This window comes from Carica papaya, chromosome 4 (assembly GCF_054855325.1).
Source record: "Carica papaya isolate Zhongbai chromosome 4, ASM5485532v1, whole genome shotgun sequence".
NCBI classification, from domain to species: Eukaryota; Viridiplantae; Streptophyta; class Magnoliopsida; order Brassicales; family Caricaceae; genus Carica; species Carica papaya.
Window position 1 is genome coordinate 3,356,884 of NC_142312.1, and position 17,955 is coordinate 3,374,838.

At 35.2% G+C, this 17,955-nt stretch overlaps 3 protein-coding genes across 4 annotated transcripts; 1 reads left to right on the forward strand and 2 right to left on the reverse strand.

Annotated features, from left to right (window-relative positions):
• Positions 1-26: 26 nt before the first annotated feature.
• Positions 27-4,461, reverse strand: LOC110822179 (putative ubiquitin-conjugating enzyme E2 16). The gene is made up of 6 exons (XM_088217376.1): positions 4,256-4,461; positions 4,010-4,113; positions 3,513-3,615; positions 3,356-3,419; positions 576-664; positions 27-369 (listed from the first exon to the last, which is right to left on the reverse strand). Exons 1-6 carry the CDS (start codon positions 4,283-4,285, stop codon positions 274-276), a joined length of 486 nt encoding a protein of 161 aa, XP_088073502.1. The 5' UTR covers positions 4,286-4,461; the 3' UTR covers positions 27-273.
• A 2,766-nt stretch (positions 4,462-7,227) lies between these two features.
• D2HGDH (FAD-linked oxidases family protein) lies at positions 7,228-14,132 on the reverse strand. 2 transcript variants are annotated; one of them, XM_022052420.2, is made up of 15 exons: positions 13,889-14,132; positions 13,104-13,429; positions 12,225-12,326; positions 10,831-10,878; positions 10,399-10,469; positions 10,161-10,279; positions 9,955-10,050; positions 9,746-9,855; positions 9,242-9,322; positions 8,759-8,859; positions 8,445-8,553; positions 8,182-8,287; positions 7,854-7,939; positions 7,663-7,788; positions 7,228-7,552 (listed from the first exon to the last, which is right to left on the reverse strand). In XM_022052420.2, the coding sequence occupies exons 1-15, from the start codon at positions 14,022-14,024 to the stop codon at positions 7,466-7,468; spliced, it is 1,704 nt and encodes a 567-aa protein (XP_021908112.1). In that variant the 5' UTR covers positions 14,025-14,132; the 3' UTR covers positions 7,228-7,465. The 2 variants fall into 2 exon arrangements, with proteins under 2 accessions (XP_021908112.1, XP_088073505.1); XM_088217379.1 differs by lacking the exon at positions 13,889-14,132 and adding an exon at positions 12,505-12,566 and having other exon boundaries at positions 13,104-13,242.
• Positions 14,133-14,259: 127 nt separating this feature from the next.
• On the forward strand, positions 14,260-17,822 carry LOC110822475 (Methylthiotransferase). The gene is made up of 3 exons (XM_088217378.1): positions 14,260-14,685; positions 15,729-16,795; positions 16,994-17,822. The coding sequence occupies exons 1-3, from the start codon at positions 14,393-14,395 to the stop codon at positions 17,503-17,505; spliced, it is 1,872 nt and encodes a 623-aa protein (XP_088073504.1). The 5' UTR covers positions 14,260-14,392; the 3' UTR covers positions 17,506-17,822.
• Positions 17,823-17,955: the final 133 nt, after the last annotated feature.

Genomic DNA, 17,955 nt, shown 5'->3' on the forward strand with positions numbered 1-17,955 from the left:
AAAAAAAAAAAAAAAAAAAAAGGGGAGAGACAAATATTCAAGAACTTCATTCTTTGTAGGCAGCAGAAGTTAAGTCTCGTGGGTTAACCACCAAGACCAGAGTGAGTTTGTTTCTTACATAAAGTATATCTCTTCCTTTACAAATAACAGTCATTGCCATTTGCAAGTTAATTCTCCTCATAAACCATGCTTCTTTTTCCTCTCCATCTCTTCTGAAATGGAAACCCCCTATTCTAATTTACTTCAACTACTTGCAGGAAGATACTTGGATTATCAAACTTTGTCATCATGGAACCACCATCGGGTCTCCTTAGGGGATCTCCCATTTCTACAGTTCTTTACATAGCGGTCATTGTCTTCAGGTCGTTGCTGAAAGCAAGGGTCAAGATGCATCAAACTATGTTTCAGTTTCCTCTAATTTATAATCTTATCATCAACAGTATTTAGTCATATCAACAGTGATCATGAAAATAGTTTATACAGAAAAATACGTATTCTTTCAATGATTAAGTGTATATAAATAAAGCTTGAAACAGAAAAGGTATTGAAAGATTCATCAAAATATGGACTGAAACCTTCGCAGTTGAGCTTGATAGCATGGACAGAATACTGATACAGATCGAACTAACAGTCATTGCAGGGGACCATGAATCGTATAAGATATCTAGACAGGATATAAACATATTAGATGACTTCATGGAAGTCTGGATGCAAGATATATAATTGAAGGCTTATAGCAAACCAGCAGAAAAGAAATAAACTGCGTGTAAGAGAAAATATAATATATGTAGCATCAAAAATAAAGACATAGGGTCACTAGTCATAAAACCATCCCAATAAAATTACTTCAGGAGGAAACAGAAACCTACTTCTGTGCATTTGTGTGCACACACACATGCAAGTTTGCAGATAGTGACTCCCAGGCCTAAATGTAAATAATGTCAATAATGAAGTTACAAAATAATGAAACACGGATCTCAACTTCATGTTTGTTTCCCAAAGCCTTATCATCTGCCTACCTCACTGAACTGAAAAGTCATTGTTGTTCACTAGTCTCACTAAACCGGAAATCACCACTAAACTTTAGTTGCATATCTTCAATACATCCAACCAAGCAGGACCAAACATTTTACACATGAGCTCTGTAGTGAAAGTTCAAACGTATTTTTCTAATAATCCTCCCCCAAAGAGACATAACACATGTTGAATCTTCATCATATTCTTCAAACTGTCAGGAAACTGAAATTTTTAGATTCTACTTCAGATACGATGAATAATTGCCTCATCATCTACTCAATAGAATAATAAAACACAAAGTAGTTGTCATAAAAAGTCACCAACTTAATCACCTATTGCAGAACTTGTCACCTCAATAGCAATTTAACAAAGTTAACTACTTTTAATCAAGAGAAGTCAGTGCTCATAATAGCAAACTCCATAAGGATAGTATCTTGTATATCCTGTAAGTAACTGGCCAATTCTCAACTAATTGTGATCAATTATCAGCTAGAGGACTGTTAATATGGCAACGATTTAATTTAACATGTTATCAAAATATTATGGGCTGAATAATCTGGATGGACCACCATATTAAGCTACAACAAATGTCAAATGTTCCAGACTTGATAACAAATTTGACTTATTTACATAGTTTTCTTTTCGAGGAAACTGAAAAAAAATAAATTAAACTAGGTCATTCTGAAATCCATTCATTTACTCCAAATAGGGGGTGGCTGTCACCCCAAAAGAAGCTGGCAGCATCATCTTTTAATTAAAGACATGCTTCTTCACAAGTTTGCATCACATGGACTTGAGTTTTCAAAGTGAAGCCAAAGATCCTTGCTACACTCTATTGGTGTTCACACACATCTTGACGATCTTATGTCTGTTGAGCCTCCACTAAATCTTCATGATCACCCACCTAATGTGTCTCTACTATACAGTTAGAAATTGGCAACATGGGACTTCTATTCCATAAAGAGAGAACTTCCAAACTAGCTGTAGTTGTTCCTTGGTGCACCCTAATTGGGATCTCATACAAAGGAATGGAACGGAGTCGTAAAGGTCAACAAGGTATATAATCTCATGTCTACATAATCAAACCAAATAAAGGGGCCATACAGGAAAATCTAAAGAGACCATAAAATGGAGAATGCAAAGGGAAGAAGAAGGAGCTATGTAATCCCGTAGTCTACAATTCAGATCAATTTCCAAAGAAGCATTCTAGATAGAGCAGGGAAATCAAAGAGAAGATAAAAAGAGTAAAGAGAATAGCTGAGTTCTAACCATTTTAGACAAAAAGCACAAAAGAGATATATGAAACTATAGATAAAGAGAGAAAACAGCATAACAAAAATAACAAACCTACAAACTAGAACAATAAAGAAATTGAAAATAAGGAAATAAGGTAATGATCCAAAAAGAACGACTACAAAAGTAAAAGAGAATTTATTCTAGTCAGCCTGCCATTAAATGCAATTAGGGAGCCAATTAAATACAGGCCTATTTGGTGCGAGATAGAAGCATTTTCATTTGGCTAATACTTGCCCATACAATTTTTTCTTTTCTAAAGGACATGCACGCAAGGGAGTGGATGTGCAGTTACGTGGGATGCCATGAGAGACATCCTGCCATCAAAATGAAGAATTTATGGGTTGTTAGAAAGATTGCTGGGTGCCAGCAAACTTCATGCTTTCTTTAGGAGCAGTTTTGCCACCCCCTCCAAAAGAAAAACAAGTCATAAGCACGTTGGTGAGGAACAACGTCTGGGCAATTTAATTTCCTAAGCATTTAGTTATCCATGATTTGTTGGCCACTTCAGGATCCAGTCAATCAGCTTGCCTATCAATTAAAGATCATGAAAAACCAAATAAGAGAATTTTTCCACAAGTGGATCAAAGCCACAGAAAAATTGTTTTGCTAGTTATTTGCATAACTTCTTATTTATCTACCAGCCAAGAAAATTAAAAGGTTAAAGTTTGACCTTAATCTATTTCCATGTCCTCCAAATCTGGATTAAGTGACATGGACATGATATATTAAGGAGGACAAGAGAACAAGGTGAAAAATTATGCAATCGTGAAGACCAAGAGTGTCCCATTCCCGTATTGAAAAAGAAATTTCTTAAGAGACTAGATGGAAAATTAGAGCCAATGATTGGTAGCCAGAAAGATCCAGGGGCAAGGTCACCACTTCCAAATATGAATGAACAACAATCAATAAGATAAAGAGATAATACCATGACACAAAAACATAATTATCAAGTATCTAGTGGCAAAGTTCCAAAAAACCGGGTTATGATAACAATCCTCAAATAAGCTTAGATAGACAGGGCGAAAGATAACATGTGATTTACCTAAACAAATATGACCATTGCTATAAATATGCGGATGCAATGGAGCTGGATGAAGAAATATAACCTATTCCGCACCATGAGTGTCAAAAAACATGTATCAGTAATCAAATCATAAAAGGGAAAGTTGTAATACAGAGTCCAATAATTTTACATAAACCTGTGGGGCTTCCATAGGGTAATGCTCAGGAAAATCGACCTGAAGTTGGTAAGTTTCATTAGCATAGAGTGTCCCTGGAGCTCCATTTACTTCAATCACCCACCTTTTATAAATATATGCATACACATGCAATTAGCCAAACCAATTGAGATATAAAACATTGGTGCATGTAAGAAAGAATCCGATCACATAAACATACTCCGAACATAAAAATCAACGGAGAAGCCATAAATTTTCAATTCCTTAAATCTAGACTCGAACTTATCAAAGAACAGCCCCAACTACCAATCCGCCTAGCTGCAGTACTCCAGTTAGTCAAAGACAGTATTCTATAAACATTCCTTTCCCTAAATCCTAGGCATCGTGAACAGACGACCCGAAATCTGTCTTTGTTTTGGCGTTTCAGTCCTTAAGTTATCTCGGGAACCAAACGAAGGACCAACAATATTAACCGTAAAGAAAAACCCTAAGGAGAAAAGAGAGATAGAAATAGGTACCGCTGGAGATTATCAGTGACCTTGTGTTTGAAACCAGCGGGAGGGTTGACCTGCCACTCTACAAGCTCTTTCTGGAGCCGATTGCAAGCGATCTTACTCAGTGTCTAGAAAACACCAAAATTCAATACTATTGAAACAGATAATCCATTAACAAAAGTAAAAAACTCAGACGACACACGCGTTGTACGCGCACAGAACACGAACAGCCAAGGCTACGTAACGGAAAGAAGATAATCGAGAGCAAACCTTGCGAGCGGCAGCGGAGGAGCTGGTCATGCTTTCGCTTTAAACAATAAAAGATGAAGCCGAAAGGTTTCGAGAGAGAGAGAGAGAGAGAGAGAGGAGTGAAATGAGGAGGTTGATGAAAGTGACAAAGAGAGGAAGCGACGGTTTAAGAGGTAAATAGATGTGTGTAATATCCTTCTTCACTGTAATTTAATCGGGGATTAGTTATGGAGGGTCTCATTTTTCTTGTCAATTGCCAAGGCGGATTTTTATACTGACAAGGCCGCTTCCTTAACGACGTCGTATTCTTGCGGCACTCGTTAATAAATTCCCCAAACTAGTTTTCTTTTGAACAAAATACGTTTAAATTTTTGTTTCCTACAGATTTCCAGCTTAAAATTTCATATTCTAATTTAAATAAATTAGATTTGTAGAAACTATTAATTAAGATGAATCATGTGCTATTTTTTTTTAATAAAATAGTCGTTAGATACTACATATGCCAATGAAATATTATTAAAATTAAATTATTATTTCATAATTACATCATAAATATAAGGATAAATTATCAGTTCAGTTATTAAATTATGAGCTATATTGTTAATTCAGCTATGAATTTTTTTCATTACAAATTTAGTCTCCAAATTAATAAAAAAATTTGAAAAAAAATAATAAAATTGTTCATGGTTTGTTTGGGTAAACATAAAAAATGACAAATAATATATCTTTTACCTATAATTAGGAATTAAGAATCAAAAAGTGTTTATTTCATTATTTTTCTCCCTAATTATTTATATGACTTAAATAAAACATAATTATTTTCAAAATATATAAATTTTAATCTTAAGTTATTATAATTCTAAACTTTATAGGAAATAAAATAGAGAAAATTGTTTATATTGTCTATTAAAATTATCATAATTGAATATTTTTTTTATAAAAAAAAAAAATCTGTACATAAAAAGAGGTCACATTTTTCTTAAATGACAAAAACAACTCTTTTGCCTCCGAGAAAACCTCAACGAGTTGAATCAAAAGCATCATGCTTTTATCAACTTTTAGTAAATATAATTTATTATTACACTAGAACATCTTATATTTTAATCCACATAAATATAAAAATAATTACGATTTTCAATTTCGACAGCGGATTATGGAACATCCAGCTTGCTATTTATTACATTGTTTTAGTTAGTTCGCCCATTGTCATTATAAAGTGAGATTTTCGTAACACTAATTCACAATTATTAACAAGAAGCCACTCAAATATTACATACACCTAAACGCAGAGTAGGCTATTTTTGTGATTACATTATAAATTGATAGTAGTTAATTGTAATATTTGATTTATCTTTCTTTTTAATTATCAAATATCTAATTAAATTATGAGGATTAAGTCAATTTTGGTGTTAATTTTTTGACAAAGAAGGCATCCATCAGAAGATAATGTATACTAATATTAAAAAAAAAAAAAAATTGATAATGGAGAAAGGTGAAGGCACCTTTCTGCTTGCTCCACACTTCATACAAAAAGATTTTAATTTTTGATGCTAAGTTCCTTCTTATCTACAAAATTCAACACTGTTGGAGACCAGTCCACCGTCTAACTAATCAATACCTTTGCTTTTCAGTTTCTCTTTCTCCATCTTCTTTAGGCAGGTATATGCCCTACAGCTATTCAATCCCTCTAATCCTCACTAATGAGGATTAGCATATTCCAATCTTTGGGTAATGGAACAATCCCATTGCAATAATAATATTATCCTTGTTGCCAAAACAGGGGTATTCTCTCTTAGAAGCATCTCAGTTTTGTTCCAACCCATTCCCAAAACAAAACATGAAATTACAATATCATTGTTAAAAAAAAAAAAATCACATTCTTTTCACTGCTAATGACAGTTGGAAATTACTTTTGATCAAGTACCTCATCATCGCTTTCCACAAAAGGGGAGCGACCCTTTTGCAGTGAAATGCTTTAGAAGAAATTTTCCTATCTAGTGCAAATCAATAAAGCCCTGCCACTATGTTTTTGCTAAAAAATAAACTATGTCCTGCACTAAAAGGATACTGAGATAGTTCACATGAGGGAAGTGTCCACGGCATAAAACCAACACTTGTTCTAAGAGTGCTTTTCAATTCGATGCTCTTACGAGTGATTTCGTCCAAAGTGAAGTCTAATATAGCGGAAAGCAAATATTCTTTACTAATTTTATGCAATTCTCACATAAATGCTCGTGAGAATCATGATAATCAACTATCAGGTGCATGTTGACCACAGACAAGAGAGTTAAAACAACAAACAAGGACAAGGACCAGAGAGAGGCTTGGGTATCCTTCACCATCTATCTGTTTAAGCATGAATACAATTGTACGGGGTACGCTACTCCAATTGTAGCTAGTGTGCCTTCATCCTGAACGGAGGCTCGAAAGCACTTTCACAACATGCTAATTTACATAGAAAAGAATTTTTTTGAAAAAGTTCATACGAAAAAGAAAATCAAAGTACATGGACAGCTAGAAAGAGGGCTGAGAGGGAAGGGAGAAGTTGTCCAGATAACATCTCAAATATGCAATTAGCAAAGTAGCATCTGTACTTGGGAAAATATTATCTCACCAGTTGGAGACATAGTATTTGAATCAAGATTCAAATTGATACTGAAATCATAATTTTTTTAATTGATAATCGCAAAACAAATGGAATCAAATTGTAAGATTCAAAACATAGTCCATTAATCAAAATTTACTATCATTTATATATAGTTTTCAAAGAAAATACAAATAACTCATCAAAATATTTGATTAAATATTGTTTGAACTGCATTCAAGTGAATTGTAACAGTTGAATTAAGTCACATGATTCAATATCGATTTTAAGATTCTCTTACAATTCAAATTGATTGTGATGCAGTTAGAAGATCCAAATCATTTCGTTACTGAATTGAATTGAGTAATAAGTTCAAATTGTGAAATGTAAAATTCAAAAAACAGTGGTATTAACATAATTCTTATTAACACTTATTTATTGATTATAATAAGTACTCCACATAATATTTAGATATAATGCTCCACTTTACAAAAATACCGCGTTACAACTGATTGGCTAGTTTTTTTGTCCCTCAACTCAAATAAATCACAAGTTATCTTTCTTCAAAAATATTTCATACGAAATTACAAAATAGTAATAAAAGTCGCTATTAAATTTCAGGATCTAATTCCTTACCTGTATTTACACTAGCAGAGGGAATGTGGAATAACTTTATAAGGGTTGAGTATCCCATTGGGGTCCAGCAGCTTCTTGATTGAAGCCATTACTTGCACCTGTCCAGAGAGCTTTCCTATTTTAGACATTTTATACAAACGCAAAAATTCCTTCTAGGAAACCAACCAAATCAAATAAAAACAATATTCTGAAGTCCTGAGACACTCACAGTGTCAGGTGACTTGCTATAGAAGATTTTATTAGCTTTCATCAGTCCTATGCCATGTTCTGCGCTGATACTGCCTCGGTGCTTGGATGTCCATTCATAAACATAGGGTTCAATTTGGGATAAAAGCTGCAACACCAACCGAGGTCAATAAACTTGTAAATTACTCTTCAAAATGTATATTTGGAAATTACCGCTTTATCATACTGCGGAGCAGAAATATTAAGATGTAAATTCCCATCTCCAAGGTGCCCGTATCCAACCACTTTTACCGAATCACCTACGAATTTCAATGACACAATGTCACAAATTGCACAATCATATTTTGGAATCTAAAAATGAAACAATTTCAGATTGCAAGCATGAAACTAGTATTTTGGAGAAAGAAGCAACAATGTCAGCTCTAGAAGGGATACTTGAAAGCTTTCCCCTCATAACATATGCACCTAATGCCCATATATAGGATCCCTCAACATTATCCTTGAGGCTAGAAAGAAATTACAATAGCCAGACGTTGCTTACCCAGTCTTTCTCGCATGTCCTCAACAAGATCGTATATTTTTTCGACTGGTAAAGACAAGTCATATTTGTAAACAGCACCTGCCTTTTGTAATGCTTCTGGTACACCCTGCACCAGTTAAAAGATGCACTAAACTTTATTCACGCCAACATAAAATGGGGAAAAGATGAATAAACATTTTCTTTCAATCAATTGCAAGTTATCCTTGGGAAAAATGACCAACAGCAGATACATAATTAAAATGTCTTAAATCAAAATGGGAAACCTCACGTATCCGCCAAAATGAGGATGCTTGGTTCAAGTCTTGTGCAATTACTCCATCTGAAATCAAGCCACTTTCTAGGGAGCGAAGTAGGAAGGCCTCAAGCTTCTCCCTGTAGAAATCCAAAGTATTTTTGAATCTTTACAAAGTCAAAGTGAATAAGATCAGTTAAGTCCAAGCCAAGATATACAGCAATAAGAGCATCTGGGAGGCCAGGGATCTTGAAATCTAAAATTTCCCCATATACAAAATAAGAACAATGATTTAAAACAGCAAAGATAAGCATTTCTGTTGCAGCATAAATTTCTAGAATATACCTGTCATAAGATTCATTACTGCCTGTTGTCTCAATCAGAACATAAAACTTGTCCGTGGAGGAAGGTAATGGATTCCGAGCACCTTCTAAGCGATCGAGAACCTGATGCATGAATACTAAACTTACGAGAAGCAATCAAGTATGAAGTACATGACGAAGCAACTATACCATAATCCATAAAGCTTACAAATAAGAACATTTTACAGGACAACATTATGAAGAAATTATTTTAATACTTTATCCAAAAAGAGATGATCTTGAATGCATGTAGTAAAAATGATCCTAACCATGACCGAAAAGTTTCCAAGTAAAAGACAAGTCCAACTTAAGAAAGAAGCCAATCTGATGATTGAGCCACTCATTTACCCGGAACTATTAAGTTTTCATGAACAGCAGTAGAAGTAAAAACTAAAGTTTGAGATGTTAAAATTACCAGAGAATAATGTCTGGCCTAAATGAAAAGAAGTGGTCTGTTTAAACTTACCAAACTCATTGACATGTCATCTAAAAATTCAAAAGCAGATAGAATCTCCCCGAGTTTTCTCTTTGCTTCAAATAGAAGTTTCTGCTAAACAGAAAAGAGAACATGTTAGGAGAAAAACTTTTGCTTCCCATCAGAAGCATGAAATATGAAGTGAGCAAGAAACTGCATCGCATTTCTATGAAATAAATATACTTCTGCATAAGTTATCTACTAGTGCAACTAGGAACTTATATACAACTAATTTGGGTAAATGTACAACTACACAGAGAAGCAATAATCTGCTTTTTTTTTTTAATTATACAAAAGGTCTAAGGTATACTGCTACCCACGTACATGGTTTGAAAAAGAGAGAGAGAGAGAGAGTGAGAGAGAGAGGGATGAAGGCGGCTCCTTGTAAATGGCTTAAACAGCTTAACAATGATATTGGTAATCATATTGTAGGATCCATTTAGCATAAATTGTAAGCCATCTGAAGGAACATTAGAGTGAGGAAACAAATCATGCCTGGCAGCTGTTATAATCTTTGCATGCAAGGAATGCTAAATTCACTGAGGATAGCTTAGGAGGGGTAAGTATTGAAACTTTGGTTACAATTCCCAAGGATCCTTCACTTCCTGCAAAGGTGACAGTAGAAATGCATGAAACTACATTGTATTGGAGAACTACAATGAGAAACAGAAACATCTATATGGTGTAAAATATTTGTCATGTACCTATAAATAAATGCTTCAAGTCATACCCAGTATTATCTTTGCGTAAAGTGCCAAGCATGTCCAGCACTTGACCGGTTGCTAAAACAGCTTCAATACCTGTATGATCCAAAGAAAAAGAAGAAGAATAGCATCTTCAGTACTGACTGCATAATACTGGCATTTACAACCAAGGAGAAAGTTTGAAGTATGGATAAGACAGTCCTTACCAAGTACAGAGCCATGGAGTGAACCATATCGAACAAGGCGCAAACCACCAGCATTAGTTGAAACATTTCCACCAATTTGGCAGCTTCCTTTAGCACCTAAGTCCAGTGGCATAATAAATCTGAATGAAAGCACAATTATTTCTATATACAACAATTAAATTTTTCAATGACCACATGAACATGGTCGAAAAGATAAACTAGGTTATTAGACAAAATATTTTCTTATCTAGACAAGTACCCTTGGTTGTCCAGGAAAGACACCAGATTTTCCAATATGCATCCCGCTTCACATACTAAGATACCACTGACCTGGAAGACATACATAATAGTATATCCAGTTAGCTGTTGCAAATATTTTTATATTCACATTAGGAATATTAGCTTAAGGGAATGCCATTTCTAATATAGAACTTTCAAGAAAAGTTACGAACTGAAGGAGCCCTTTAAAAGAAATTTATAATACAACAGTTATCAGCAAAAGCAATAGAGTGCTATGACAATGATCTAACAATAAAAGAGAAAAATATCTCTTTTTTAATTCTTCTGAGAACAGCTTAAGTTTTTAAAAACACAGGTCAAGCAACAGTTAAATGCTTTAGCCGATAGCATCTAGAAACAAATAAATAGGATACCCAACAAAGAAAGCTCAAATTGATACGAAAACACACACCTGATCAAAAGCTATGATTTTATTCATCAAACCAATGCTAATAATGACCTGCACATTTATGACCAGATTTATCATTTTTCATATCTAGCAAAGCAAATTATATTAAGTTAACAAAAATTCAGTCAATTAAATTCAGGGTTGGAGACAATCATGCTTAAATTAAAGTACCTCCAGCCAAAATTGAAGAAAATCAGGCATGATTAGTATGAAATAGTTGAGCTGGATGAGTAATTGTTCTAAAAGTTTAACTAATAGAAAAGGCTTAGGTTATACATATTATATTCTAACTCATCCTCTTGTACGTGAGGTTAACACATGAATTCAACCTCAAGGAAGGAACGAAGGCTCAATAACAAGTAATGAGATCATGCAAAACGGAAGAGGACTTGATGGGCCGATTTGCACAATTTGAAGATCTAGCAGTGAATAAAGGAAAAGTTCGTAATAATTATAAAAGGAGGACAACTCCATGGTTTGACCTTGTGATCCTCATAACTTGGTCACTAATTGTCCTAAAGTACACTAATGAGAAATGCAGGCTAATCAATTATTGATATTGTATTCTAACTCTCATAAACAAAATCCAGCTAAGACTGAACTACTAAATGTTTGTTAGCATTATCACTTCCCCTGGTTTTTTCATGCTTGTTCATGTAGGTGAGATTGTGTCATGTGTCCATCAGTGACACATACATAGAGCTGTATGGTTCAACTATTCAACACGTATTAACAAGTGATGAAATTGGCCAACTTTAGAAAAAAGCTCCAAGAATTTGAGGTGCAGAAGAGTTGAGTTTGGACAGAAATTCCATTCACAACCTCCTAAGGCTAAGACATGTCTTAAATAATATATCGAACCATTTCTTATCAACTGAAACTTTTAAGCAAATTGGTTATTTAATATGGTATTGGAGGGTATTTACAAATAATAGATTAGATCATGTTTTATTGGCTTAAGTTTTTTAGGAGACTGATTACAAGTCAAAGCAGGATTTGGTCCTTTTTTTATCAGCTTCAACTTTTGAAAAACTTGTTATAATTCATTATTTAATAGGTCTGACCTCTAAGATTCTAATTAACATCTGTTTTAACTTCCAATGGCTATATCGTAGCAAAATTAGTAAACCTAAATCGGCTCGTATCCAACATGTTTGTAACTAGAGATAAATTGATTAAAATCGGCCAAGTTACAAGTCAACATAGATATCCTTCTGCCATTTGAATCAGGCTAAAGCATATCCCCAAGTAGAGCACACATCAACTTCTTTCTAATTTTCTTGGTTCTAGCACTTTAAATGAAATTCACCCATATCTTATCCGTCCTAAGTCCACAATAAATTTTTCGTCCTTGAGTCAATAATAACTGAGTCATTTTGGCATAATAGCCATCTTACCTCATCAAAAACAGGAACACTTCCACCTACAAGACCAGTATTTCCACCTTGAGGAACGGCAGCCAAGCATCTAGAGTTGCAGTATTTAAGAATCTGAGAGACCTGCAAAAGAAAATGGACAAGAATGCAAACAGTAGACTCAGTAATAGGCAGTGCATGTTAAATGTTATTGGGGAAAAAGAGACCACGATGATCTAGTCACAGAGATAAGAAGCGCATTTAGTTGACAGGCAGTAAGGCAAACAGTTTAACCTAGTGAATTGACGACGTAATATATTACCAACATGAAACAGCATGATTGTGATTGTTTGATATGCAAGCTGTCCATCATAGACCCAAGAACTGTGATCGAAAAAATGGTAAGGAATTTCAGGTGAAACATCTCATTTGTTTTTAACATTGCACAAATATTGAAGACAGGGAAAATATCCATGTGGGCATTCTGTCACCAAGACTCTGGTGATTGTTGAAGTAATCACATCATTGATGGTTCAGGTGATTTATGGGGAAAAAGAGAGGTGCTATAACAAATTATCTGAACTTGGAACTTCCTAAGAAACCTCAACACCAAGGTCAACTTTATCATGCACGACTTTACACCTTCAAGGTGATTTGCCAAGTGAAATAAAAGGAATTAGTTTCAACTTTTATAGATACATGTGAAACCTTGTGAATCTACATGAGCAACTACTAGCACAAGCTTCGGTTTTTAATCATCAAAGTCTAAGGATGTAGACCTTTGACACCAAACATGCATGCATCATCAAGCTCAGAATCCCATCCATCTCATGTTTGCAAGAATAAATTGAAACTCACGTAGAATGCAATAGATAAACAAAAAAAAGAAGAGCAGAAATTCCGGGAAAAGAATAAGTAGACCTCCTCAGTGCTCCTCGGTTGGAGTAGAAGTTTACTTGAGCCCCGGTACTTCTGCATCCAATCCGTATTTGCAGCCTGAAGCCTATCTTCATCCTGAATTACGTTTTTCTCTCCTAATATTTCCTTAAAATAGCTAATATCATCAGAATTTAAAGTAGAAAATGAAGGTTTGCGCTGAATTTCCGTAGCTACTGAACTAAAATATCTGTACTGCTGCTTTGCAAATGTTTTACCATGACCGGTATGATCTTTACGATGATGAGAAGATGTACGAAGAATTCGATTTTGATGTTCAGTACATGGTTGGAGAGTTTTGCAGTCCCGCTCTGAGTAATGCCAAAAACCAGATATTAAAACCAGAGATTTTGATTAAATATAAGAAAGTACTGTCAAAATTTCATTATAATTCGTTTCCTTTTATCAAAGAGGAGAACCACTTTTACGACTGAACAGAAAAGCGCAGAAATCCACAAAACAAAAAGATAGCAGTTAGAGATATAGATACTCATTTTCTTGGGTGAAGTAAGCATCAGATATTAAGAATGCACATAAACTTATATCTTACAACCGATTTCAGCTCTCTTCTTGCGCTAAGATAAAATTGATAGCGTTTTCTCACAAACTAAACAGGAAATTGTATCGAACTATCAGATAGAAACACTCAAATTTATGATCTCCATTGCCTGCTTAACTTTATCACATCAAACCCTCCTGCACGACAATATTCACTCGCATCCACACACACAAGTCAAACAAAAAAGTCAGAGGTGGAGAAAAAGAAACACCTGAACCCGATCGAGAAATTGAATTCTCAGAATTAGACATTAACCAGAGATGGAAACGCGGTTTTGTGGCGTAGCTAAGAATATGAGATGAAGCTCTCCATTTCTCCATCACAGTTTTTCCAATTTTCTGTTGCATTTTCTGATAGCTGGTTGTTAGAAGATCGCACAAGCAAGCAAGGGGAGCCAACTGAGAGGCGAGTTTTATGAATCTTGAATTTAACTATTTAACAGTACATCAAATTTATTATATGTTATAAAATGTATATAAAACTGGATGTGTATATTTATATATAAAAAAACAAAAAAGTGAGTGACTGAGCCAAAAACTATGCGTTTTAAGAATTTGGAATTCTAGATCGACCCCTCCTAAATTCCCAAATTCCGAAAACTCTGCCTAATCAGTAACCCCATCTCTGGCTCTCGCGAAGCAGAGCGCTCAACATAAGGGAACAGAACCAGGAGCGGAGAACGCAGAAGGGAAGCAAGCTCGCTATTTCTCTTTCAATGGCGTCCTCTTCTCTCACGTCTCTCTCCTCCATTCACTGTGCTCTTCTTATCAGAATCCCTAAACGATGCTGTTTCAGTCTTAGATTCCTCTCTTCGAAGCAGCCGCAGTCTTCTCATTCTCGTAGCTGCCATCATCAATTAGCGCAAAGACCATTCAAGAAGATATTCTCTCTCGATCAATCTAGAACCTTCTCTCACTCTCAGCATCCCTTATCGGACAAGAACGAGGGGCCAGGCCTCCATCACTTCATGCCTCGATCTTCTCTCGCAGTCCCTCAAACACAGCCCGAGTAAGTATGTTCTACAGATTCATAAATGGATAATTTTCTGGAGAAGGAGTATTGGTATAGCCAAATTGGCCATGTTCTTGTTAAGTTTTCGTATTTTGAGCTTGCGATTTATTGTTTGTGGCAACTGTATGTCTGCTTAGAAGTTACTATAAATAATTGGACTAGAGCTTTTGGGAACGAGCTTTTGTTATGCTTCCCATTTTAGAATTCTGTTCGAGCTTAAGGCTACATTTGCAACGAATTTGTACAGAATTATTGGAATTTCGCACTTACATCTTTGGGTGGAAAGGATGAAAGTTTTTTGGAAAATGATAAAAATTCAATTTATACTAAATTCTAAGGGAAATTAGGACTAGGCATCACAAAATTATTAAACTAATGGAATTTATAATGCACCATTCAAATTTACTTTAAGTTTCTTGTGGATCTATTTTCATAAAATTCCATAAGAATTCTTGATTTGATTCGAAGTTAGCCTAAATTTTTTTATAATTTTACTCATGATTTAGCTATATGTTTTATGATAAGGAAAATAGGTAGTTATTCTAGTTGAATGGGGAGTTATGCGATAACATCAGTATACCACAGGAGTTAGTGGGTAGAAGAATAGATGGTATGTTCTTACATTTTTTCTTTGCCTTCTGGATTGGAAGTTTTACATAGAAAGTTTACCTCGTATTTGGTCCAAGACTACTCTATTCTCATTCAATTCCTAAATCATAGTTATTTAGTATGTAAAAGTTAGTCATAATTTATCTATTTGATGTATAATTAAATTAATTTAACTCGTGTTTTCAGTTTATGTACTCGTATTCTCACATATCAAGGAAAGAATTAGAGAAACACTTAACTTGAACTAAATATTGAATTGAGTGGGAATTAGAATTTTATTTCCGTTTAGATTTCTATTTATTTCGTCTCCTATCGTATGGACTTGAAATATAACCAAACTCAATGTTTATATTGCGTCTATGATAATGTATGGAGAATTGCTATATTTTGTGAGGGAGAACTATGCCTAATTTTTTTTTCTACCTTTCTAGCGTTACCCTTGTGCCAGTTTCTGATGATGTTCCTTCAAAAGGTCGAATTTACCATGAGACTTATGGATGCCAAATGAATATCAATGATATGGAGATTGTCTTGGCTATCATGAAGAATGCTGGATACAATGAAGTTGTGGATGTTCCTGAGAGTGCAGAAGTCATTTTTATAAATACTTGTGCAATTAGGGACAATGCAGAACAAAAAGTGTGGCAGAGACTTAACTACTTTTGGTTTCTAAAGAGGCACTGGAAGAGCAATGTTGTAATTGGAAGGTCACAATCCCTTCGCCCTCCAAAAGTAGTTGTGCTGGGATGCATGGCTGAGAGATTGAAGGAGAGGATACTGGATGCAGATAAGATGGTTGATGTAGTATGTGGCCCGGATGCTTACAGGGACTTGCCTCGATTGCTGGAAGAGGTAGATTATGGTCAGAAAGGAATCAATACACTTCTTTCATTTGAAGAGACTTATGCTGATATTAGTCCGGTTCGAATCTCCAAAAATTCTGTTACTGCTTTTGTCTCAGTGATGAGGGGTTGCAATAATATGTGTTCGTTCTGTATTGTTCCGTTTACAAGAGGAAGAGAGCGGTCACGTCCTGTTGAATCAATAGTGAAGGAGGTTGGGGAGTTGTGGAAAGAAGGTGTGAAGGAGGTAACTCTTCTTGGCCAAAATGTAAACAGTTATAATGATGCATCTGGAACTGAAAAAGATATTGAGCCTGGAGCTAATTGGAGATTAAGTGATGGCTTTTCCAGCACGTGCAAGGTGAAAAACATGGGTTTACGTTTTTCTGATCTCTTGGATAGACTTTCCACAGAGTTTCCTGAAATGAGATTCAGATACACATCCCCTCACCCTAAAGATTTCCCAGATGAGTTGCTATATTTAATGCGAGACAGACACAATATCTGCAAATATATCCATTTGCCTGCTCAAACTGGTAGTAGCACTGTACTTGAAAGAATGCGTAGAGGATATACTAGGGAGGCATACCTAGATCTTATTCAGAAGATACGCCGCATTATTCCGGATGTGGGCATAAGCAGTGATTTTATATGCGGTAAGATGTTTAAAGAACTTGACAAGTTATACTTTATGGGGGGGAAGATTTTGCCAAATGATGCTTATCACATGTTCAAGAACTGATTTTTAACATGTCTGGCTTGAGTTTGACCCTTTTCTCCGTTTGTTAAGAGAGCTTATCCATGTTGAACAATGATTGCCAGGGTACCTTATTATTTAAGATTTTTCATTGCAGGTTTCTGTGGAGAAACTGAAGAGGAACATGAAGACACTCTAAGCCTCATTAAGTCAGTTGGTTACGATATGGCATACATGTTTGCTTACAGCATGAGAGAGAAAACACATGCTCATAGAAACTATGTTGATGATGTTCCTGATGATGTCAAGCAGAGGCGGTTGGCAGAACTCATTGAGGCTTTTCGCGAGAGTACTGGTCAGTGTTTTGACTCCCAGGTAGGAACCATCCAGCTCGTATTGGTTGAAGGACCCAACAAGAGAGCTCCGCAGACAGAGCTAATTGGCAAGAGTGATCGAGGACATAGAGTTTCATTTGTCAATCTTCCACTGCTAGATCGCAATGACAATGTTAACAATAAACGGAATCCTGTAGTGGGTGATTACGTGGAAGTCCAGATACTAAAATCCACACGAGCTTCACTCTTCGGAGAGGCACTTGCCATAACAAAACTAAGTTCATTTTATAGCAATGTGGAGGAAGAAGCTATTGCTTGTGCAAGTAGAAATTGAAGTCTTTTATCTTTTTTCAAACTTAGATAAATTATTACTTAGTTCAGCAGATCAGATTAACGTTGTTGCTGGTGAATGAAGCCTCTTATTCATGTCATCTAACTTAATTTCATTGTAAATTTTCATGAAAGTTGATCCTGCCTGGCCGTGAGAAATACTGTACCATTGAGCTCTGAAGTTGTCTCCAAAGGTGCAGGCATTATTACATTTCTTGCAATGGTAGAGTTCTTGTAGTCCACAATTCACTTCATGTGTAGAAATACTTTTTGTGGTATATTTTTTCTATATTGAATTTATAATGTCTCCTTCCCGTTTTATTATTTCTCATTGGAATTTACATTTTTGAAAGTTAAAACCTAAGAGCACCTTCCATTTCCTTTCAAACAAATTTATATATACCCTGCAAGCAGTGTGTAGTCATGATCCTTGGAATCCACTGAACCATCATGG